The 22,558-nt window shown below is 36.9% G+C and overlaps 1 protein-coding gene across 1 annotated transcript in view; it reads right to left on the reverse strand.

Annotated features, from left to right (window-relative positions):
• The window catches only part of LOC121387747 (obscurin-like), a 48,890-nt gene that overhangs the window by 12,913 nt on the left and 13,419 nt on the right, over positions 1-22,558 (reverse strand). Inside the window, exons 9-24 of the mRNA XM_041518948.1 lie at positions 21,543-21,746; positions 20,478-20,616; positions 18,946-19,145; positions 17,651-17,797; positions 16,935-17,058; positions 15,910-16,076; positions 14,306-14,511; positions 13,567-13,854; positions 12,401-12,532; positions 11,560-11,721; positions 8,756-8,957; positions 7,836-8,112; positions 6,888-7,071; positions 5,210-5,285; positions 2,377-2,526; positions 968-1,284 (exon numbers count right to left, since the gene is read on the reverse strand). Coding sequence (XP_041374882.1) covers positions 968-1,284; positions 2,377-2,526; positions 5,210-5,285; positions 6,888-7,071; positions 7,836-8,112; positions 8,756-8,957; positions 11,560-11,721; positions 12,401-12,532; positions 13,567-13,854; positions 14,306-14,511; positions 15,910-16,076; positions 16,935-17,058; positions 17,651-17,797; positions 18,946-19,145; positions 20,478-20,616; positions 21,543-21,746 — 2,975 coding nt within the window. The remainder of the gene's footprint in view (positions 1-967; positions 1,285-2,376; positions 2,527-5,209; positions 5,286-6,887; positions 7,072-7,835; positions 8,113-8,755; positions 8,958-11,559; positions 11,722-12,400; positions 12,533-13,566; positions 13,855-14,305; positions 14,512-15,909; positions 16,077-16,934; positions 17,059-17,650; positions 17,798-18,945; positions 19,146-20,477; positions 20,617-21,542; positions 21,747-22,558) is intronic.

Below are 22,558 nucleotides of genomic sequence, written 5' to 3' on the forward strand. Positions count from 1 at the left end.
TTCATTGAATGATAGTGTGATATGCAATAAATCAATGTAATTAAACAAATTTGGTTGTTCTATTTGTTAGTAAAGTCGCTATATTATTGCGTGTATAAAGTACTGCGATGATTAGTTGTTCGCAGTTTTCGCAATACTTTGTTGTTCGCAAAACTTTCATGTCCTACAGTATATATATATATATATATATATATATACAGTGAAACCCCCCTAAACCGGACATGCTAGGGACCAAGTAAAATGTCCAGTTTTAAGGGGTATCTGGTTTAGAGAGGTTCTCGTTATGTACTGATATTTCATTTATTTCAAATGAATAAATATTGTTTAAAAAAAAGAAGAAAACAAAGAGAACACTGAAAAAAGTCTGGTTTTGAGGGAATCCGGTTTACAGAGGGTCTGGTTTTGAGAGGTTTCACTGCACAATGAAATCCCTTAAAACCGGACTCTCTGTAAACCAGAAATCCCTCAAAACCAGATATTTTTCAGTCCGTTTTTAAATATCAGCACAGAATAGAACCTCTGTAAACCAGATACCCCTATAAAACATACTTTTTACTTGGTTTGAAGGGTGTCCAGTTTAGTGGGGTTTCACCAAATATATTATAATATTTGCATTTTTGTTGTTGTTCAGTGTATATGATGTCTGACGTCAGTCCTAGGGTACTGGTTGAGATAAGTCCACTGAGAGTGATTGATCCTACGAACCATCACATCTCAGGCAAACACTGTACCACTGAGCTACATTGCACAAACCCTCAATTAATTTTATAATAAAATAAAAAATTGTGTTTCTTTTGTTGTTAATTATATATATATAGCCCGTGATATATTAGATATTGGGAACTGGTTTGAATGTGTCCACCACGAGTGATCGATCCCACAACCCATCACACCTCAGACAAGCACTCTACCACTAAGCTACATTACACCTGCACCCAACCTCCATCCCACCCCCACACTCCCTTACTTTTTGTGTCCTTGACATCTTTCTTGTCCTTAAACTTTCTCTCGACATCCTCCTCAACTCTAGATTCTGGTTTCTTCTGTGTTTCTGCATCTTCGACCGTCTTATCTCGAGCTTGCTTCACAACCGGTTTAGGAATCGGCAAAACGATGGAAACGTATTCGCGACGGTAGAAGTCAGTGAGTCGCTTCATGTTGTATTCTGTCGCGAACACGGCCAACTTGTTTGTGAGGAAGACGGCATCGTCACGTGACTTCGCCGATCCATCTACTGGGAAGAGCCACTTGTGTTCCACACATTCCGACAGAAGAGGGCGGTTTCTAAACAGAGAGAGAGAAAGAAAGACAGTGAGTGATTCTGGGCAGAATATTTAAAAAAATTCCGGGCTCAAACTTTACTCAACAATGGTAATTGCCATCTCTGAGATATAAATTGCCGTAGCCTTCTGTCATGTTTATTTGTTGTGAATGTCACTTCTTTAAACATTGTCATCAGTGAGCCATTTCACCATTGGTGACAAATTCTTAAATTTGAATCTTGAAATTATCTATTAAACTTACAAAAATTGCAGAAATCCAGAGACATTTTGCAACTAAATATCAATAATTACATGAAATTATTTCGCCAGATTAAAATAGAATTTTCCGTTTGTTTTTAAAATTCACAGCTGATGAATTTGGCAAGTGGCAGAGTTAGCCCTATAATTATTGCATGGATACATTAGTAGGATTTTTCACATTAATAACTTGTTCATATTGGTTGCATTTTTTGCATTAATAACTTTTTCACATTGTTCGCATTTCTTGGCATTAATAACTTGTTCACATTGTTCGCATTTTTCGGCATTAATAACTTGTTCACATTTTTCGGCATTAATAACTTGTTCACATTGGTAAAAAATTTCACATTAATAACTTGTTCATATTGGTCGCATTTCTTGGCATTAATATCTTGTTCATATTGGTCGCATTTCTTGGCATTAATAACTTGTTCATATTGGTAGCATTTTTTGCATCAATAACTCGTTCATATTGGTAACATTTCCCCCATTAATAACTTGTTCACATTGGTCGCATGTTTTTGGCATTAATAACTTGTTCACATTGGTTGCATGTTTTTCACATTAATAACTTGTTCATATTGGTCACATTTCCCCCATTAATAACTTGTTCATATTGGGTGCATTTTCCCCATTAATAACTTGTTCACATTGGTAGCATTTTTCACATTAATAACTTGTTCACATTGGTAGCATTTTTTGCATTAATAACTTATTCATATTGGTTGCATCTTTCGCAGTAATATCTTATTTTCAAGAATCAGACTTTACTACTGGGCTATGTCCCACCCTATATTTAATAAGATATTTACAAAAATTAAGATTTGTGTTAAAATTATGAGCCAAGCCTTACCTTGGTAAACGTTTGAGTATTTTGAAAATGAATTTCTGCGCCTCCTGTGAGACGTTTTCATAGAGGTCATTGATGTCGTAGTGGTTGTAGGCGATGTTCGCGAGGACGTCCTCCACCAGTTCCGCACCAAACGCTGACTCGCCACTTAATCTGAAGAAAGGAAGAAAGAAAAGTTTTAATCCGAGGTTCAGATATTCAGTTTTGGGATTGGCCAACAGGAGTAAACCCATATTAAAGGTGCTATGTCAAAATTGCAATAATAGCGGTTCATGCCAAATTTTTTAAATTAATTTTTGCTTTGAAACATAAAGTTTATACCTTCACCTGTATACCTATAAAAAATTACAACAAAATAATTTCATTTACAAGTAGAATTTTGTTTTATTTTACTGGGAAATCTTGAGTGTGTGTCACACACATTAACTAGTGACATCACTGTTTTATGTGTACACATTCAACACCCTAAGTTTACCCAGAATTCTTTGTGGCCAACTGACAAAAGAAACAAAGATGTTGACCATGCTATATTTAGCCACATATTATTCTGGAAACCCCTCTTGTCATCCAGTACAAGACTTTTTAAAATTATTATCTAGAGTTAATTATGGAGAGATTATGCATGACATCAATTATTTTGTTGTTATTTATTAGAAATAAATGTGAAAATAATGAAATATTTTAGTTTCAACTTTGACATAGGGCCTTTAAGGCTTCTTCTTACTTTGTTATGTAAAATACAAATCAACATCCTCATCAATACTGACAGAAGGTGCACTTGATACCAACACTACTACATACTCACCACTAAAGTGAAATTACATCCTGGAGTCTATGGGCCATGGGTTGTAATTGTATTCTTGTATTAAAAACACACCCAGTCTCTATGTGTGCTTTAGGCATGCGCTACAACAGCTTGTTCTGAATGTGCACATTAAACACTCTGACCTGACCCACGTGGGTTCCAAATATAACCGATATATCAACTTCCACCGTGGGGTTTCAATTTAACAATGGACCATCAATCTAGAATGCAGGGTCCCATTCCACGAAGCTATCTTAGCACTAAGATCACTTTAATGCATACGGTAACTATGGACTTAAGGTGACCTTAGGGCTAAGATTGCTTTGTGGAACGGGGCCCTGCACTCTACCAACTTAACTAACTGTCCACATAAAGAGTTTGATGAAAACTGGGCACCTTGGCAAAGATGTCTAGAAAATTAAACTTAGCCTTAATAGTTAAAAATAACTCCAATATAAGACACATACTGTTGGTGGTGGGTTTTTTGGGGGGGGGGGGTTTGTAACCTAAAAGCCAATAACGTTTGTTTTCTATATTTGGAAATATGGATTTTTCTTTTCTTCTTTTCTCTCTGTCTATCTGTTTAATTTCTTTTTTATTATATATTTAGTCTGTCATTAATTTTGTGCTCCAAATTTGACTGTTTCAATTAACTAGTAATTTTATTGAATGCACTTTATATTTATGTATCTATTGTAAGATAATGATTTCAGGGCCCCAACCCTGACATTATCAATATATAAATATCTGGGACAATAAATATATTTAAAAATAAAAAAAAAATATAAAAAAACCTTAACTAATTGTTGAATTTCCACTAGCTACTGCCATTCGTGAAAAAGTGGTTGGGAACACATTCGGAGAATAGGTCCATTCAGATAAGACTCAAGCACCTCAGAGGCGAGTGCTTACCAACAGATCATGAGAGCTAGATTATCTCCCTACATTTTACAAAGACAAATGTCTTTATATATATATATATATATATTGATATACAATAATCATCTACAGAACTTCTATACTCACAAGAGGAAAGCTAGCACACCAACTCCCCATACATCTGCAGCAAATCCGGTTCGTTCTTTATATATATATATATTGATATACAATAATCATCTACAGAACTTCTATACTCACAAGAGGAAAGCTAGCACACCAACTCACCATACATCTGCAGCAAATCCGGTTCGTTCTTTATATATATATATATACTGATATACAATAATCATCTACAGAACTTCTATACTCACAAGAGGAAAGCTAGCACACCAACTCCCCATACATCTGCAGCAAATCCGGTTCGTTCTTTATATATATATATATTGATATACAATAATCATCTACAGAACTTCTATACTCACAAGAGGAAAGCTAGCACACCAACTCACCATACATCTGCAGCAAATCCGGTTCGTTCTTTATATATATATATATACTGATATACAATAATCATCTACAGAACTTCTATACTCACAAGAGGAAAGCTAGCACACCAACTCCCCATACATCTGCAGCAAATCCGGTTCGTTCTTTATATATATATATATACTGATATACAATAATCATCTACAGAACTTCTATACTCACAAGAGGAAAGCTAGCACACCAACTCCCCATACATCTGCAGCAAATCCGGTTCGTTCTTTATATATATATATACTGATATACAATAATCATCTACAGAACTTCTATACTCACAAGAGGAAAGCTAGCACACCAACTCCCCATACATCTGCAGCAAATCCGGTTCGTTCTTTATATATATATATATTGATATACAATAATCATCTACAGAACTTCTATACTCACAAGAGGAAAGCTAGCACACCAACTCCCCATACATCTGCAGTAAATCCGGTTCGTTCTTTATATATATATATACTGATATACAATAATCATCTACAGAACTTCTATACTCACAAGAGGAAAGCTAGCACACCAACTCCCCATACATCGGCAGCAAATCCGGTTCGTTCTTTATATATATATATATTGATATACAATAATCATCTACAGAACTTCTATACTCACAAGAGGAAAGCTAGCACACCAACTCCCCATACATCTGCAGCAAATCCGGTTCGTTCTTGAGTGACAACTTCTGGTGCTATGGAAACAGAGAGTAATCTCTTAGCAACATATGTTTGTATAAAATCAGCTCTTCAGGGCCAAAACAAATACATAAAGAGTTGTCATATATGAAGTGTTATCAAGATAGGAAACTCAAGAGCCAAGAAAGAAACAAACATGGCCAAAATATCCCTTCGACTCTGCCTTGTGCAGAGATACGGTTTTCATTAAGGAATATGGGTGTTTTTGTTCCCATTTAAATTTTGTTGTTCTAATCAATGAAGTTCATCAAGTACTGAAGGTTTGTGAACCATTTGATAAATGAATCCAGTACATGTATTATGATTGAGTAAAACTGAGTTACTTCCCTTCTAGATCCATGAACCGTGGTGTAGTAATGAATTAATAGACCGGGCTCAGTGGTGTCGTGGTTTAGTCATCAGACATAAGGCTGGTAGGTACAGGGTTCACAGCCCGGTACCGGCTACCACCTAGAGTGAGTTTTAACGACTCAATGGGTAGGTGTAAGACCACTACACCCTCTTCTCTCTCACTAACCACTAACTCACTGTCATGGACAGACAGTCCAGATAGCCGAGGTGTGTACCCAGGAGAGTGTGCTTGAACCTTAATTGGATATAAGCACGAAAATATGTTGAAATTAAATTAAAAATGAATTAATTTACAGTTATATTTAGCTTACATTCACTGTTTATTCAAAGGCTGATAACGATATAGTTATTTAATATACAAATGAATCTTTTGAGATATGCTGTTTAGATAGCAATATTTTCATGACACTGAAGTCTAGTCACAAATAGCAGTTATCTTCCCATGTGTCAATCAAGTAATGGGAGGTTGAGGGTGTGGAAAGCTAAAAGTAAACCTCTTTACTGTACTAAGTACGTACATTGTACATCCTTTAATGGCTGACAATTCTGTATAGTCGTCCCCATATAGGTTCTAACAGACCAAATCAATTCCTATTGCCAATAATGTTAACGTTTACTAATAAAACTGATATAAGCAGCGTATCAACACACCCAGGAAGTACAGCAATAAAAAGTGTGGCACCTCACATCTAATCTACCTGCAAGGAAAAGGGGGGGGGGGGGGGGGGGGGGGGGGGGGGGTGGTCACATACCATTTAAGACATTTAATTAATGTTTTTAATAGCAACCGTCATTTTTGCTGAAAATTGCAGTTCCATTTTTGGGGGTACCCTGCATTAGTTTCAACCTCTGACATATACTGTATAACAACTGTATAACAAATAAAAGTGTATTTATTTATTGTCAATGGATAATAGTATTTGCACAGATAATCAATGTCACATATTACTACCAATCACACCCACAGCTGCTTTTACTCCGTAAATATTTGACAGTGCACCTCGAACTTTGACACGGAACTCTCTTCTTTGGTACTATGCAACCTATATTAGTATACAACTTACTTTCGTTTCTCCCCGCATAGTCAATTGAGTTACTTCCCTTTATATTATTATTTTTTCCATAAAGCCATTTCAAGCCCTTTACCTGTCATCTACATAAGTGGAAGGAAAGTTTGCTTAATTTATACTAGTACAGCATAACAAATTCGTAAGCAGCAAAGATGTTAAAAAACAAATCTGACATACCCATAAAATCTGGATAACCGGCTCTGGGAAAGACTTCTCCCTCTACGGTTTGCAGCTTTCGGGCGAGACTGAAATCCACGATCTTGATGTCAAGATGGCGTCTACTCACCGTGAGCACACTGCTGGGCTGGAGGTTGAGGTGAGCGATTCCGAGATGATGTAGATACTGCAGACCACTCAACACCTTTTAGTAGATAGATAAAAAGAGTACATGTATAAGTATAGAAAGTAATATATATCAAGGGCCATAACTCCATGAAAAATTGGTATATAGTCATGAAAGTTAAGCTTGATCTGTACTAGTACATGATAAAGCTATATAAAACATTTCAGGCATTGAAAAAAAAAAAAAAATCAGAAAAATTTCATATCTCCTAAATTCAAGGCCCAGAACTCATGTCAAAAATGGGTAAATTTCCGTGAAAGTCAAACTTGATCTGTAACAGTACATAATAAAGCTATACACAATATTAGTTCAATATCTTGAGGCATTGTGAAAAGAAGGCCCGGCAAACATTGTGGGACAGACTACATGTGTGAAACCTATAGTCCCCTCTGGTTGGACTGGTAGGGGATTAATATACAGATAAGTAAGTAAAAAAGAAAAATTACCACCCGGGAAAAAAAGGTAAAATAAGAAAAAAGTGGCAGTAGAGTACTTCACATATCTTCTTGTATTAATTAACAGAAAATGTAACCTTTCATTATGTACTGTAATAATAGGTGTTAGAAGCTCCGAATAAGAAATTGAATAATAAAAAAAGAAGAAAATAAGTAAAGGAACAAAGAAAGAATGAAAGAATGAAAGAAAGAATAGATGGGCAAGTCAATGAAAGTGTGAATGAATACACTGATGGGTCGGTGGAAGTGTGGATACTTTAACCATCATAGTAACAGTTAAATAACGAGGTCCCACTATATATATATAAATATAAACCCCCGACATACCTGTTTAATTATTCGTACAACCGTGCTCTCAGTGTATTTCCTTCTGAAGGTCAAATGGTTCACAATATTATCCCCGTCCAGTCTTTGGAGGAACAAGTATGTGTGCGTGGGCGTTGAATAACAGTCTAACAGTGTCACAATGCATTCATGTCGAATTCCATGAAGGATGTCGTATTCATGTAAACTATCAGATTCCTTGCTGACTGGTACAATCTTACACACTAGGTTGTCTCCCTTTGACTTGTGAGTGCAGTACTTGATTTGTGAAAATTTCCCCCTATAATAGAAAATGAATGATACAATCTTACTAACTAGGTTGTCTCCCTTTAATTAATGTATACAGTACTTGTGAAAATTTTCCCCAATAAAGAAAATCTATACTATGACTGGTATAATTTTACAAATTAGATTGTCGACTTGAGTATGCAAAGAAAGAAAGAAAAAAATGTTTTATTTAACAACGCACTCAACACATTTCATTGACAGTTATATGGCGTCAGACTTATGGTTAAGGACCACACAGATATTGAGAGAGGAAATCCGCTGTTGCCACTTCATAGGCTACTCTTTTCGATTAGCAGCAAGGGATAAGATAGTATATACCATGGCCTTTGATATACCAGTTGTGGTGCACTGGCTGGAACGAGAAATAGTCCAATGGGCCCACCGACGGGGATCGATCCCACATCGACCGCACATCGAGCGAGCACCTTACCACTGGGCTACGTCCCACCATGATTTGAGTATGCAGTACTGGATCTGTGAAAGTGTTTTGCATTTCATTATATTGTTATCTATGGTCTATATATTGAAGAAATTATTGCCTATAACAGCATTAGCCATGTACTTTACTATGGACTTATTTAGTTGTCATCATCAGTTATCTTTCAACAGCAATGAATATTAACTTAAATCCTTACTTCCAAACAGCATTTTCAAAACTGTAATCTGTTTCTGGTGATGTTTTCCTGACCACTACGTCCGTCTTTGACTGATCATCGGCTGGTGTCTCAAGTCCACTTGGTGCGTCTGTTACTGTAGGCGATTTTGGCATATCGTCACTCTGGTGTGACTGTGTCATCTCAAGGTCAAGTTCAGGGACACTGGTAATAATATCAGCACCTAGTACAAGAGATGGACATCATGTTATAGTAATAGTATTGTAATCAAGGCTCGAAACTCGCCAAACAATATAGTGGCCCAAAAAATAATAATGGATGTTGGCAAATTATGGTAAGCGAACCATGAGCAAGATTTTAATGTGGAATAAATATATGCAATACAAATATTAATAGTGGCTCATATGTTATAGCTCTAAAGAAGATCGCCTAAATAATATTATTTGGGCAACTAACGCCATTATTTTTTAATATTTAAGTCGCCCACACAGGACATTGGTCATGTTTGGTGACCTGGCCACAGGCAGTTTCGAGCCCTGATTGTAACACTGATACAAATACTCTCTCCTCTGAAACATGTCATGCTGAAATTTATCATTATTTAAAAAATTATTATTCACCATTCCCTGTTACAAAGGTCTACCCCCCCCCCCCCCCCCCCCCCCCCCCCCCTGTCCAGGGTGAAAACAGGAGACAGGTGGTTAACAAGATCAGGAGCTCAAGATAACAACCAGTAAAAGCTCTCATAAGATATGCATATATGCACAGTTGAATCCCGTTGGCTTGAATCCCATTGGTGCTGGAGAAAGCATTCGACCCATCGGGTAGTTCGACCTAACCATTCAATCAACATCAGATATTTCCGTAACATCAGTTAGAAAGTTGAATTAGATACATATTATTTTGGTAAACTGCAAACTTTCAAATTCCATCAATGTGTAATATAGCAAAATATCTGAGTGAAAGAATTTATTAGAAATTATGCCGATTGTGTGATGCAAAAGCCCTGGACAGTATTAATTAAATGTGTGGTTGCCGAAGTGATGACAGCTGAGTAACTCGCCCATTGTTTCATTTGAAACTGGTCTTGCAGCAGTGTTCAAAGTAACGCTGTATGCCGAGGCCCGTTTATGCACTAATTGTTTGACTGGTATCACAGTTCATCTAACAGTTACTGTAACACTAGCTGTACTGTAACACTAGCTGTACTGTAACACTAGCTGTACTGTAACACTAGCTGTACTGTAACACTAGCTGTACTGTAACACTAGCTGTACTTGAAAGATCATTACTGATAGCCACCTAACAAACAACATAAAGAAAGGATTGCATGGCCATTGTTGTGATTCCCCGATTAACTCAACCATAGTTCGTGCCGCCTAAAAAATTAACCCGAAGGTTGTAATAACCAACTGCACAAGCGCAGCAATAGTTGGTCCTTTACCGTGGTTTTTCATTTAATATTCTAGGGAAATATAGTTAATAACACAGAAGTGACCGATAATTTAGTTCGAGCGAAGGCTTATAGTTGACCCTGGATGTGTTCGACCTATCATCAGTTAATATAAGGGTTTACCGAACAAAAAACTTGGGTTCGAGCGTTGCGGTGTGTTCGACCCTTCCGAAGTGAAGCCAATGAGATTCTACTGTATATGTATACAGGGCTGCAGAAAGTACTCGCACACTCGCCAAATGCAAGTAAAAATTTGTACAGACGATTTAAAAAATGCAACTACCAGCCCAACGGTCTATCTGTCTTTTTGATTTTGTGATGTTGATTACTTACCAAGTGCTATTAGTAATGTTTTGTCAATATATCTATATATTTCATTTGAAGGGAAGACCCTGTACATTACAATATTGTTAATAATATATTGTTCTATAGACTGGCGGACTAGTCGAAATTCTGGCAGGCTAGTAAAATTTAGTTGGTTCTGGTCCGGCGGGCTAGTTAAGATATTTTCCATTCTGTACCCCTGTTTATATGTATAAAACTGGGGTGTTTTTTTCCAAAGCCAAAATTAAGAATGAAATTTCAAAAAAGGGAAAGGTGGGTTTTTGTTTTTTTTTAGCATTCATTCATTCCTAATTATTTGTTTGTTATATATACACACTCAAGTCCACTTTCCATTAATGCGATTCCACAGAAATCTTACCGTGTGCGTTTCCGAGCATGGAAATGTGCTTTTCCATCATCGTTATTACTGTTACTATCACTATTATCATTATCATCATCATCATTGTTATCATAACTGTCACTACCACTATTATCATTATTGTTATCACTATCACGACTACCATTATCATAATCCTTATTATCACTGTAGTCAACATAATTGTTATCGTCACTATCACTACAATCATCATAATCATCATCATCAGCACCACTACCACACACATCATTGATATATACACGTAGAGGATATTTCATGGTTTTTGTCAAATATGATTTATATTTCAAGTGCGTTCATGAGATATGATTGCAAACTTCACTCGATGAGATATAAATCATATTTGACAAAAAACATGACATTTTCTATTTATTATATTACGTTTGGCAATTTACCTTTATTTTTAAAATGCCAGCAGCAAAATAGTTCTTGCTTTCTTACAGTGAAGATAACACTTTCTACAGTGATGATAACACTTTCTACATTAAGATAACACACTTTCTACAGTGAAGATAACACTTTCTTACAGTGAAGATAACACTTTCTTACAGTGACAATAACACATTTTAGAGTGACTGGTAACATTTTTATTTCACTGACATTTTGAGATATTTTACTAAATGTTATATGATATATATAAAAAACTACACAAACCTTTGGATTTAGTTGTGACTTCTGTTGAAGACCAACTGAAGGCACCCGGACCATACTTGTTGAAAGCACTGATGCGGAACCGGTAAGCTGTGTCTGGTTCCAGTTGACTGATCTGTGCCGATTCATCCGTGGTGAAGACACCAGTCGTCCATTTTGTCTCACCTGAAATAAATAATACTTGATCGGTGAACACAAAAGAATCATGCATGTCATCACAGTACGGTATTTTGGTATTTGTTAAATGACAAATTGGCATGTTAAAAGTTTGTTTTGTTTAACGACACCACTAGTGCACACTGATTTAATAATCATCGGCTATTGGATGTCAAACATTTCTTAATTCTGACACGTGGTTATAGAGAGGAAACCCGTTACATTTTTTCATTAACAGTAAGGAATCTTTTATATGCACCATCCCATAGACTGGATAACACATACCACGGCCTTTGATGTATCAGTTGTGGTGCACTGACTGGGACAAGAAATAGCTCAATGGGTCCACTGACATGGATCGATCCCAGACCAACCACTCATCAAGCGAGTGCATTACCACTGGATAATGTGTAATCCCACTCGTCATGTATTAGACTAAGGATATTTGGTATTTAAGACATGGGTACTGTCAAACTTGTTCTAGGCATTATGAAAACAAAACATTTTAAAAACTGTATGTGGGACAGACGGACAGACAGACAGACAGACAGACAGAAGGATGGGGAAGACACCTATAGTCCCCTCCGGTTGGACCGTTAGGAGACAAAAAACCACCTATACAACCACCTATGACTAGTTGACTTTATTGGTGGTTTGTGTACTGTACACTTTACTTATCTTCACTCACCTGTCTTTCTGAAATCCACTCTGTAGTACAAAATGTCTGAGTTTCCGTCAGATTTCGGTGTGTCCCAGATTACTATCGCTTCATTGGCTGAAATGTGAGTGACCACAGGTCTTCCAGGCCGATCTGGGGTCTCTGAAATAAAATCAACATTACACAATTAGATATCAGCTTTGGTGTGGCAGTGTTAACACCATAGGCCTTAAGGCTTGAATATTATTTCAACTAGATATTTTCAACATTTTTCCATTAAATATGGTAAAAAAGACTCATCTTCTTCTGTTGTAGGCAGGGATAGCTCTGCCACTTCCCAAATTCGCCAATTGCGAATTTCAAAAATAACTGGCGAAATTTATTTTAATTTGGCGAAATAATTTCATGAAATTTTTATAGAAAATAACTGGGTTTGTGTAATTTTTAAAGTTGTGGTAGATAATTTGGCGAAATTTTATGCTGACCCAGAACTAGCCCTAGTAAGGTATAGAAGTTGTTGTATGTTCTTTCAGGAATATTGACCTATTTAATGGCCCAACAAAGTATAACCTGAAAATGTACATATTTGATTTGTCCATAACAGTACTTTATCCAACCACCTATATAACCACCATATCTCACTTATTGATAATATTTTGTAAAAATAATTGAATTATAGATCATGGTCCATAATTGAAAAACTAAAATTGCCCAGAGGGTTGACATGGATTTTTCTTCACTGTGGTTCAGTGTAGATGATATAACAGTGAGATTTGGTATCCCACATGAATGTAATTTTCATTTATAATCCATTTTGAGAGAACAAAGGTCCTTAAATCCGTAATGATATGCCTTTAAATACACAATTTGAAGTGTTTCATCGCAAAACGTGATAAACACCATATTAAAAAACATTGTGCGACCACCACTCAGACACTGTTCACATGAAGACAAACACAAGTTCAAATTAAGTTTTCAGAAAAAGACAATACGATTGTCTGAGGATATATCGCAGATTGCAGAGAAACTGGCGTAGTGTTTATAATGGTTTGGAATAAAACGTTTTTAGGATTGGGTGTGTATATTGGCGTTTATTGCGTTTTGTGATGAAATTCTTCATTTCCTTTTTAGACTTAACAAAATTTATTTATACAAACACTAAATAATAATAGAAAAAATCAAAGCAAATTTCTTACCTCCGACAGACAGTTTTGCATAACACAGACTCCTCCCAGACTTGTTGCGAGCGACACATTTGTAGACGCCCGTGTCGTACGCTTTAGCGTTAATGATCGTCAGTGACACGAAACCGTCATCAGTGAGATCCGTGACCATTCGATTTCCCTCCAGAATCAATTCCTCGTTGTGGTACCAGGCAATCGTCGGGATCGGGGGACACAAGACCTCACAGGTCAAGGTCACGTCCTGACCTACTTCAAATGAAATGTCGGTCAGCTTTCTTTTGAAGATAGGAACGGGTGACACTGAAAAGAAAAGAGAAAAGAAAAGAATGTTAACTTTAATGTTGATGTTAACATTGCATAAATATAACTCAGCACATTTATAAACTACAGCAATTTACATATGATGCTTGGAAGAGAGAGACAGAAATATACATACATACAGAGAGACAGAGCGAGAGACAGAGCGAGAGAGAGAGAGAGAGAGAGAGAGAGAGAGAGAGAGAGAGAGAGAGAGAGAGAGAGAGAGAGAGAGAGAGAGAGAGAGAGAGAGAGAGAGACAGACAGACAGACAGACAGACAGACACACAGAGACAGAGACAGAGAGATACTGAGAGACAGAAAGGAGGGAGAGAAAAGAAACCTGAGAGAGAGTGAGAGAGAGAAGGAAGGAAGAAAAGAAAAAAACATGCAAGAGAGAGAGACAGAGAGAAAAAGAGATAGAAAGAGAGAGTGAAAGAGAAAAAGTGTTTACCTTCTGGAACTGACGCCGTCATGGAATCTCTCTTCGTGTCCAGTCTAGACTCAGTTGGCCTTGTCGTTTTGCTGCTCTCCATCCACTTCATTTCTCTTTTGATAGAGGGAGATAACTCTTCCAACTCAGCTTTCGAACGATCAGCGTCTCTCAGACGAGACAGCTCGCGTTCCGGACTCTGTTCGAACCGTGCATGCCAGTCGTACCTAGAAACAGGCAAAACAAAACTATCACACACAAATGTTTTACTAGCTTAGCTTAGCAACTGGTTTAACGTGTCCATATACCACTAGGGTTTCGAACACGTCTATCCCAAGTCCGGCCTCCATAGAGGGGATTCGAACCTAATGAGCTAATAAGGAAATTCCCACTAGTTACTATCAGTTGGAGCACTTTATACCAACAACACTACAAGAGGGTTTTTTTCCCCTGTTTAATGACACCACTAGAGCACACTGATTTATTAATCATCGGTTATTGGATGTCAAACATTTGATCATTACGACATGTAGTCATCAGAGGAAACCCGCTACATTTGTCCATAAGCAGCAAGGAATCTTTTATTTGCCATTTCCCACAAACAGGATAGCACATACCAAGGCCTTTGAAATACCAGTCATGGGGCTTTGATTGGGATGGGGAAAGAACCAATCAAAGAATGCAGCGTTTCTGCCAGAAAGAATTTTTGGGTATGGCGCTATGGAATTGAATGCAACCACAGTCAACAGGGGGTATGGAGGCCTCCCCAAGAAAGAAAATGAGTTATGTTGAGGGTTAGGCTTAAGACAATCATACAGTAATGATAAGAATAATTAATTTTGTCAAAACGTTAACTTAAAAAAAAAGGCAAAAATATTTGGTTATGGCCTCATACCCGTTTTACCCTCTGGCAGAAACCTTGGAATGGGTTCACTAAGGTAGTCCGATCCTAAAACGCAAACACCTTAAGCAAGCACTCTACCCACTGAGCTAGATCTTGCACTTTATTAATGATGACAGATAAGTAATGGCATTGACATCTCAGAAGAAAGAGTCAGAGAAAACTGACAGAATGGGGTCAAAGTGTTCAGAAACTAGGGTCTGTCTCTTTAATTCATAAAATTATACCAGCCTTGGTGGTGTCGTGGTTAAGCCAACCGACATAAGGCTAGTAGGTACTGGGTTCGCAGCCCGGTACCGGCTCCAACCCAGAGTGAGTTTTAATGACTCAATGGGTAGGTGTAAAACCACTATGCCCTCTTCTCTCTCGCATTAATCACTAACCCACTGTAATGAATGAATGAATGAATGAATGTTTAACGACACCCCAGCACAAAAATACACATCAGCTATTGGGTGTCAGAAAGATAAGTATATGAAGATATTTATATAATTATGAAAGCCACAGTGTAAAGAGCTATGGGGAAAAGTATAATACAATACAGATATCAAGGTAAGTATATTGTAAAACTTTGTATAGAAATCAAAATGTTTTAAAAACTTTAAATCAATTTTGGATGGAATTTAAACAATTACTCAGATAGCTGAGGTGTGTGCCCAGGATAGCGTGATTGAGAGAGATATCAGCATGGAAATAAAGTTGAAATGAACTGATGAAATCATACCAAGTCTGGTTATCGAGAAACTCTCCGAACTCCTGCGATCTTGGGAACACCACTTGTCCCGACGATCGGTCGACCGCCGGGTGAAGGTTTCTCTCGTACACAATTCCATCGAGGAGACGAGACAGATTCTGTCTCACGGCAACCGTGTGCACCATTTCAGCTCGTCTCTACAAAACAATAAGTATTAACATATAACAAGAATTCTGTGAAATTAAATGACTCACATACCAAAAAAACACGTATTTGGTGTTCCACAGATGTTCACCTCAATGCATGTCAAACAAAAAGAAAAGAAAAAAACTCAATAAAATCTATATATAGATAAATAATTTGTTTTAAAAATTCAAATTTAAAGAAAATGAAATTAAAGAAATAAAATTCAAAGTTTAAATGTAATAAATTTCATTTTGTTTTAACATACACTGAGATGAGCATTCATCGATAGAACTATAGACCAAGTTTCATTGATGTAGGACATACAAGATGCAAAAGTTGATGCTGTTAACACCACCAATAAAGTAATACCTCTAACTTCCCTAGGATGGGAAAATCACCAATCAGAGAATGGGTCCACTGACAGAAAGAAAGACATGTTTTATTTAATGATGCACTCAACACATTTTATTTACGGTTATATGGCATCCGACATATGGTTAAGGACCACACAGATATTGAGGGAGGAAACCTGCTGTCACCACTTCATAGGCTACTCTTTTCGATTAGCAGCAAGGGATCTTTTATATGCACCATCCCACAGACAGGATAGTACATACCGTGGTCTTTGTTATACCAGTCGTGGTGCTCTGGCTGGAGCGAGAAATCATTGAAATAAGATGCAAAAGTTGATGATGTTACCACCACCAATAAAGTAATACCTTTAACTCTCAAATCAGAAAATGGATCCAATGATAGGGTTTGATGCTACAACTAAAGTGCATGAGACAAACACTCTACCCACTGAGCTATATCCTGCCTCACAGGGAAGCAAAAATAATAATAATATATACTGAATTTATGTAACTCACTTGTGCTTTGTTTGCAGATTGGAACTCTCTAAGTTTGCTGATGTCTAGTTTGCGACCTTCACCTTTGCTAGTATTGTTGGCAATCCATGGGTGAGACAAGCATTCGTCAACACTCATTCTATTACTGGAAACAAAAATAACAAAATGTTTAATGAAAATATGTGATAAACCAGAATTCTGAGAGTACTACTAAAGTAATACATGTCGCATACAGGGCTCAGCAAATTTTCATATCTTCTTAGTTGAAGGGCCATAACTCTATTAAAGATGTGCAAATCTCCATGAAAATCAAACTTGATCTGTAACTTTACATGATGAAGTTACACATTTAATTTTAGCTCAGCATATTTACTACTGATATTATCAAAAAATAGAACCTATGTGAAAGTTATGTCATAAATAACATTTATAAAAATTTAGACAATTTTTCGTTTTCTTCTCAATATTGCAATACCAACTTAAATACAAACACCAGTAAAAAAAAACCTCCACTGAATATGTTTGATTGTTATCCTACTTTGTCCTAACGTTGATAAGATAACTCATTTGAATGTTGACTGCTGTGTTTAGGAAGACCAGTCGCATCTCAACTATAGTTGAGAATGAGTTTTATATTTGTTTCGCGCATCTCAACTACAGTTGAGAATGAAAGGAAAAGAGTTAAATAAACATTCCTTTCCTTTCCTCCTTATGAATATTTTAACTGCATATCTTACCTTGCATTCTTTTGAAGGAGTTTCGAGATGAAGTCCTTTGCGTCTTCAGAAATATTTTTAAAAGCATCAGCATTGAATTCACAAGATTCTGATCTCCGCAGAGTTTCTGATACATCTTCTGATTGGAACGGGGAGCTGCCAGTTAGTCTGTAATGCAAAGATTATTCAGAATGAACTACAGGAATAAAAATAATCATTTAAGGATTGTATATTATTTCTTATACGTTCATCAGGGAATTAATTTTTTTTTTAAATCATTAACAAACTGTTTTAATTGGCAAAACTGTTCACACATAAGTGTAGATCAAAAGAGTACACACTTAACATTTTATCTGGTTCTGGGGTGAATGTAGTTAAAAAAACAACAACCCCAAAACCCCCCCAAAACAAAACCAAAAAAACCTACCTTACAAAATATTTTGAGTACCGTATATTGCCGTGTATTAGCCGACTCCTTGTATAAGCCGACCTCTTAGTTTGACCCTAAATATCAAGTACAAAATCATCAGCTTCATGTATAAGCCGAAGTCATCTTTTGTCCAGTTGTACATTGTATTGATTTCAGTAATACTGTCAACAAATAGACATATGCTTTTCTTTTTCATTATATTTTCTTTCCATTTAATTAATACAGACACGGTAATTGTTATGGCAATGCTGTCTTCCATAAGTAATTTAATTATTCACTGGACAGCCAATAATAAACTCATTAAGGCATGTTTAATCCCTGTTTTCCCCTCCACACAGAGAAATGATTCTGTGGTCCATGGCTGTTTACACAAAATTGTGTGATCCAATCAAATAAGAACTTACAGAATGATATAGACAGAGGTGTCAAACAAAGATGGCGGAAAACGTTTTTTTCCATTGAAATGACAAAACAAGTAATTTTTATTATTATTCATCAAACTATTAATACATTCAAGAACAAAAAACTACATAATATTGCATGATGGGGTGTTTTATTTTTACTGTGCACAAATTATTGTTACATAAGCTGTGAAAGGCTGAAAGCTAGGGTCTGATCAAAATTTGTAAGTTGTGATCGAGAGTGTTTTCGATCGGAATTTTACGAACCAATTTGTTGCCTCCGTGTATAAGCCGACTCTCTTCTTTTGGAAAGTATTTCTAGACTTCTAAAGTCGGCTAACACATGGCAATATACGGTACGTTAACTGAAACACACTAAATTTTTGTTATGCCTAATCAAAATTGTAACAACAAAAAATTCATGGGTGAGGGCTGTAATTTCTTTAACTACACCTATAAGATAAGGGAGATAACTAAATACTTACAAGACATGGGAGATAATTCCAACTGCCCATAGATCCGATGCTTTAGTGATTGGATCGTTGCTGATCTGTTCCGGAGACGCAAATCCCGGTGTCCCATAATTCATTCTGACATCCCGCGAGGCTTGTAGCATTCGGGAAAACCCAAAATCAATCAGAGTAATATCGTCTGAACTCGGAGTTTTCAGAAGAATGTTAGAAGGCTGGAAATAAAAAATATTACGAGTTTAATTAGTGTTTATAGAGAATAAGATATGGTGATTTTTCTTGCATAACCTGCTGTCAATCAGTGTAATATCATCTGAGGTTGGAATTTACAAAGATGTTAGACGGCTGGAAATTAAAAATATTACAAGTTTAATTAGTGGTTATGTAGAATAAGACATTGTGATTTTTCTTGTTTGACCTGCTGTCAATTAGTGAAGATTCGTCTTAGGTCAGAGTTTTCAGAAGTAGGGCCTCCACGAGTTCAAAATATTGGACTTGAGTACTTGAGGGTCAAACTTGACCCGGACCCGAGTACCCGGCACTTACTACTAGATGATAATGAAACTAAAGAATAAAGTAAAGTATATGCATCTTAATTCCAGTGCTGAACATGAATCCGAAATCATGGTATTGAATTGCATTTAAAAACCAGTTGATGCATTCAGTATTGTGATGGACGGACGGCCAGATTAAAAAGAGAAGCTACTGCATGATCATATGATTATTGTGTAACTTGTATTACTGGTTAGTTACTGCTGAAGTTAATGCTCTACACTGTCTCATTTGTACGGGTACCCGAGTCCTGTGAACGGACTCGAGTCTTGCTAGACACGACCCGTGCCCGAGTACTCGTGGAGACCCTATTCAGAAGAATGTTGGAGGGCTGAAAACTTAAAATATTATGAGTTTAATCAAGATGTAAGCAGAATAAGACATTGTGATTGTTCTTGCTTGACCTGTTACCAATCAGTGTAATATCGTCTCAGGTCGGAGTTTTTAGAAGGATGTTGGAGGGCTTGTAATAAAAAATAATATGACTTTAATCAGTGTTTACGCAGTAAAAGACACTAAACAATGGACGGTCTTTACCAAGAGTTAAGCACTGATTAATAAATCAATGTGCTCTTGTTAAATAAAACAAACTGGTACCTCGGTTAATAGGGAAATTCCCTCTAGTAGGAGAACTTTATATCAACACCACTAATAAATACATGACTTGGGCACATTAATTTATTGAAAGTCAAACTTTTGGTCACTGTAACACATAGTCAGAGAAAACCCTTTACATTTTTCCATTAGTAGCAAGGGATCTTTTATATGCACCATCCCATAAACAGTACAGCACATACCACGGCCTTTGTTTTACCAGTTGTGGGGCACCGATTGGGACAGGAAAAACCCAATCAGAGAATGTTTCCACCAAGAGGATTCGATCCTTCAACCCGAACACCTCAGACAAGCACATACTAAACACTTACAAGACAGGGGAGACCCAGATTTCCAACCCCCACCCCACAAAGAAAACTAATTAAAACAATGGCTCTCACCTTCAGGTCGAGATGTACCACATTCAACCTCTGCATGTGTTGTAGGACATTAAGAAGCTGCTTCACGTAAAACACTGCATCACCTTCTGTCCAGTGGTCTCCCTTTACGATGTGATCCAGAACCTCTCCACCAGTCAGTCTATGCTTTGTTAAAGATCATTCTTTTTTCTAAATTCAGTTACATGTGATACACATAATGTGTGCTATAGTGTATATATTGAATATAACACTAATTTTTGCTAGATATCATATTTACGAAAAACAAGTAAATTTCACATGTCAGATACCACTGGAAGTTTACGGGTTTCATAAAAATGTTATCAAGCGACAATGAGTGTAGAATTTTATTTATTACCCACCATCAAATAATGATAATTACTTCCAACACTACTCAGTGAGACATGTGGAGGCTGTCAGCTAAGACTAGTGATGTCATTTAGCAACTAATAAGCACCACTAGGTGCGTATGAAATTTGTATGACACATACAGACATTCAGCAGGAGGGTAATAAGTATGTGCTATAGTGTATGTTTTAGATCAGAATATTATAAACAGGGAACACTCGATGAGTGGCCGTTAGATATCAACATGCTTGAACCTTAATTGGACATAAACACCAACTGACTGACTGACCGACTGAATAAATTACTAACTGACCAACTGACTTACTGTCTGACATACTGACTGACTGACTGACCAACTGACCAACTGAATAACTTACTGACTGACTGACCTACTGAATGACTTACTGACCTACTGACTGACTGACTTACTGAATAACTTACTGACTGACTGACCTACTGAATGACTTTCTGACTGACTGACCTACTGAATGACTTACTGACTGACCAACCGAATGAAGGACAAAACTGGCTAATCGCAGCAAAGCTGACAAAATCCAGCCAAAGGAATGTACTACGTGCGAATACTACTTGCAATCTAACTCTTGTGCACAGCGTGGCAGACTCGGTTTTTTTTTTGACAAAATGGAAGAGCACATTTCTGCGTTTCCGCTTAGCTTTCACATCCCTGCAAATGACACTATTGTACGACATCAAGGATACAGCTCGCTGACCAGAATCAACTGTTTGGGCGTCTCGTATGCATCTCTGATGGACACGACATTTGGGTGATTCACACATCGCAGGTTGTCGAGCTCATTACGGAAAAATGCCTTGTCCGAATCCTCCATGACTTGGACAAACTTGGCAGCAAACTCGCGTCCCGTGTTCTTCTCAACCACCCTCCGCACAATGGCGTGTCGGCCCCTGAAATAAAAAAAAACATCCATCATATGCAACCAAGTGGGATAGAAAAAGTACAGCCGAAATGGTGGATAAAAATTTCGACTCGGGATGATGTTTATTCTAAAAAGTATAAGTTTTACATTGTTCAACTCCAATGATTAGTTTATAGACATAACAATAGAGTTAGGTCCCCTTAAGAATAATCACATGATAGGTTATGAAAGATTTACAGGATAACTAAACGAGCTTCCATTTCGTATCATGTTTATGTCCCGAGTGAAATAATTTTCAGTTTAGCAAGAGACAATGAAAATTATTTCACGAGGGCCATAAACACGATACGAAATGGTATCGAGTTTAATATCCTATTTATTACCCATAATCAATCTTAATTTATATCACTCAACTCTTTTAGTTGACGTTCCTGTAAGGTTGTAGTGCGCCAGTCATTGACATCAAAGTGTTACATCTCACTTGGCGTTCTAGTGGGACGTATCACTTTGATATGTACCAAGATATTTTTAACCATATGGGCAATAAAGAAATATCTTTACTAGGTGTCTTTCGTAGGATAGCTCTGTCGTATATACTAAAGGATAACAGGAACATTAATCTAATGAAATCTCAGTACACTTTGTTGATGTCACACCCCTCTGAAACCTCCACTGATAACTATTTCTCGCTCCAGCCAGTGCACCACGACTGGTACATCAAAGGCCATGGTATGTGCTATCATATCTATGGGATGGTGCATATAAAAGATCTCTTGCAGTCAATCGAAAAGAGTAGCCCATGAAGTGGCGACAGCGGGTTTCCTCCCTCAATATCTGTGT

The sequence above is a fragment of the Gigantopelta aegis genome, chromosome 13 (genome assembly GCF_016097555.1).
Source record: "Gigantopelta aegis isolate Gae_Host chromosome 13, Gae_host_genome, whole genome shotgun sequence".
Lineage (NCBI taxonomy): Eukaryota > Metazoa > Mollusca > Gastropoda > Neomphalida > Peltospiridae > Gigantopelta > Gigantopelta aegis.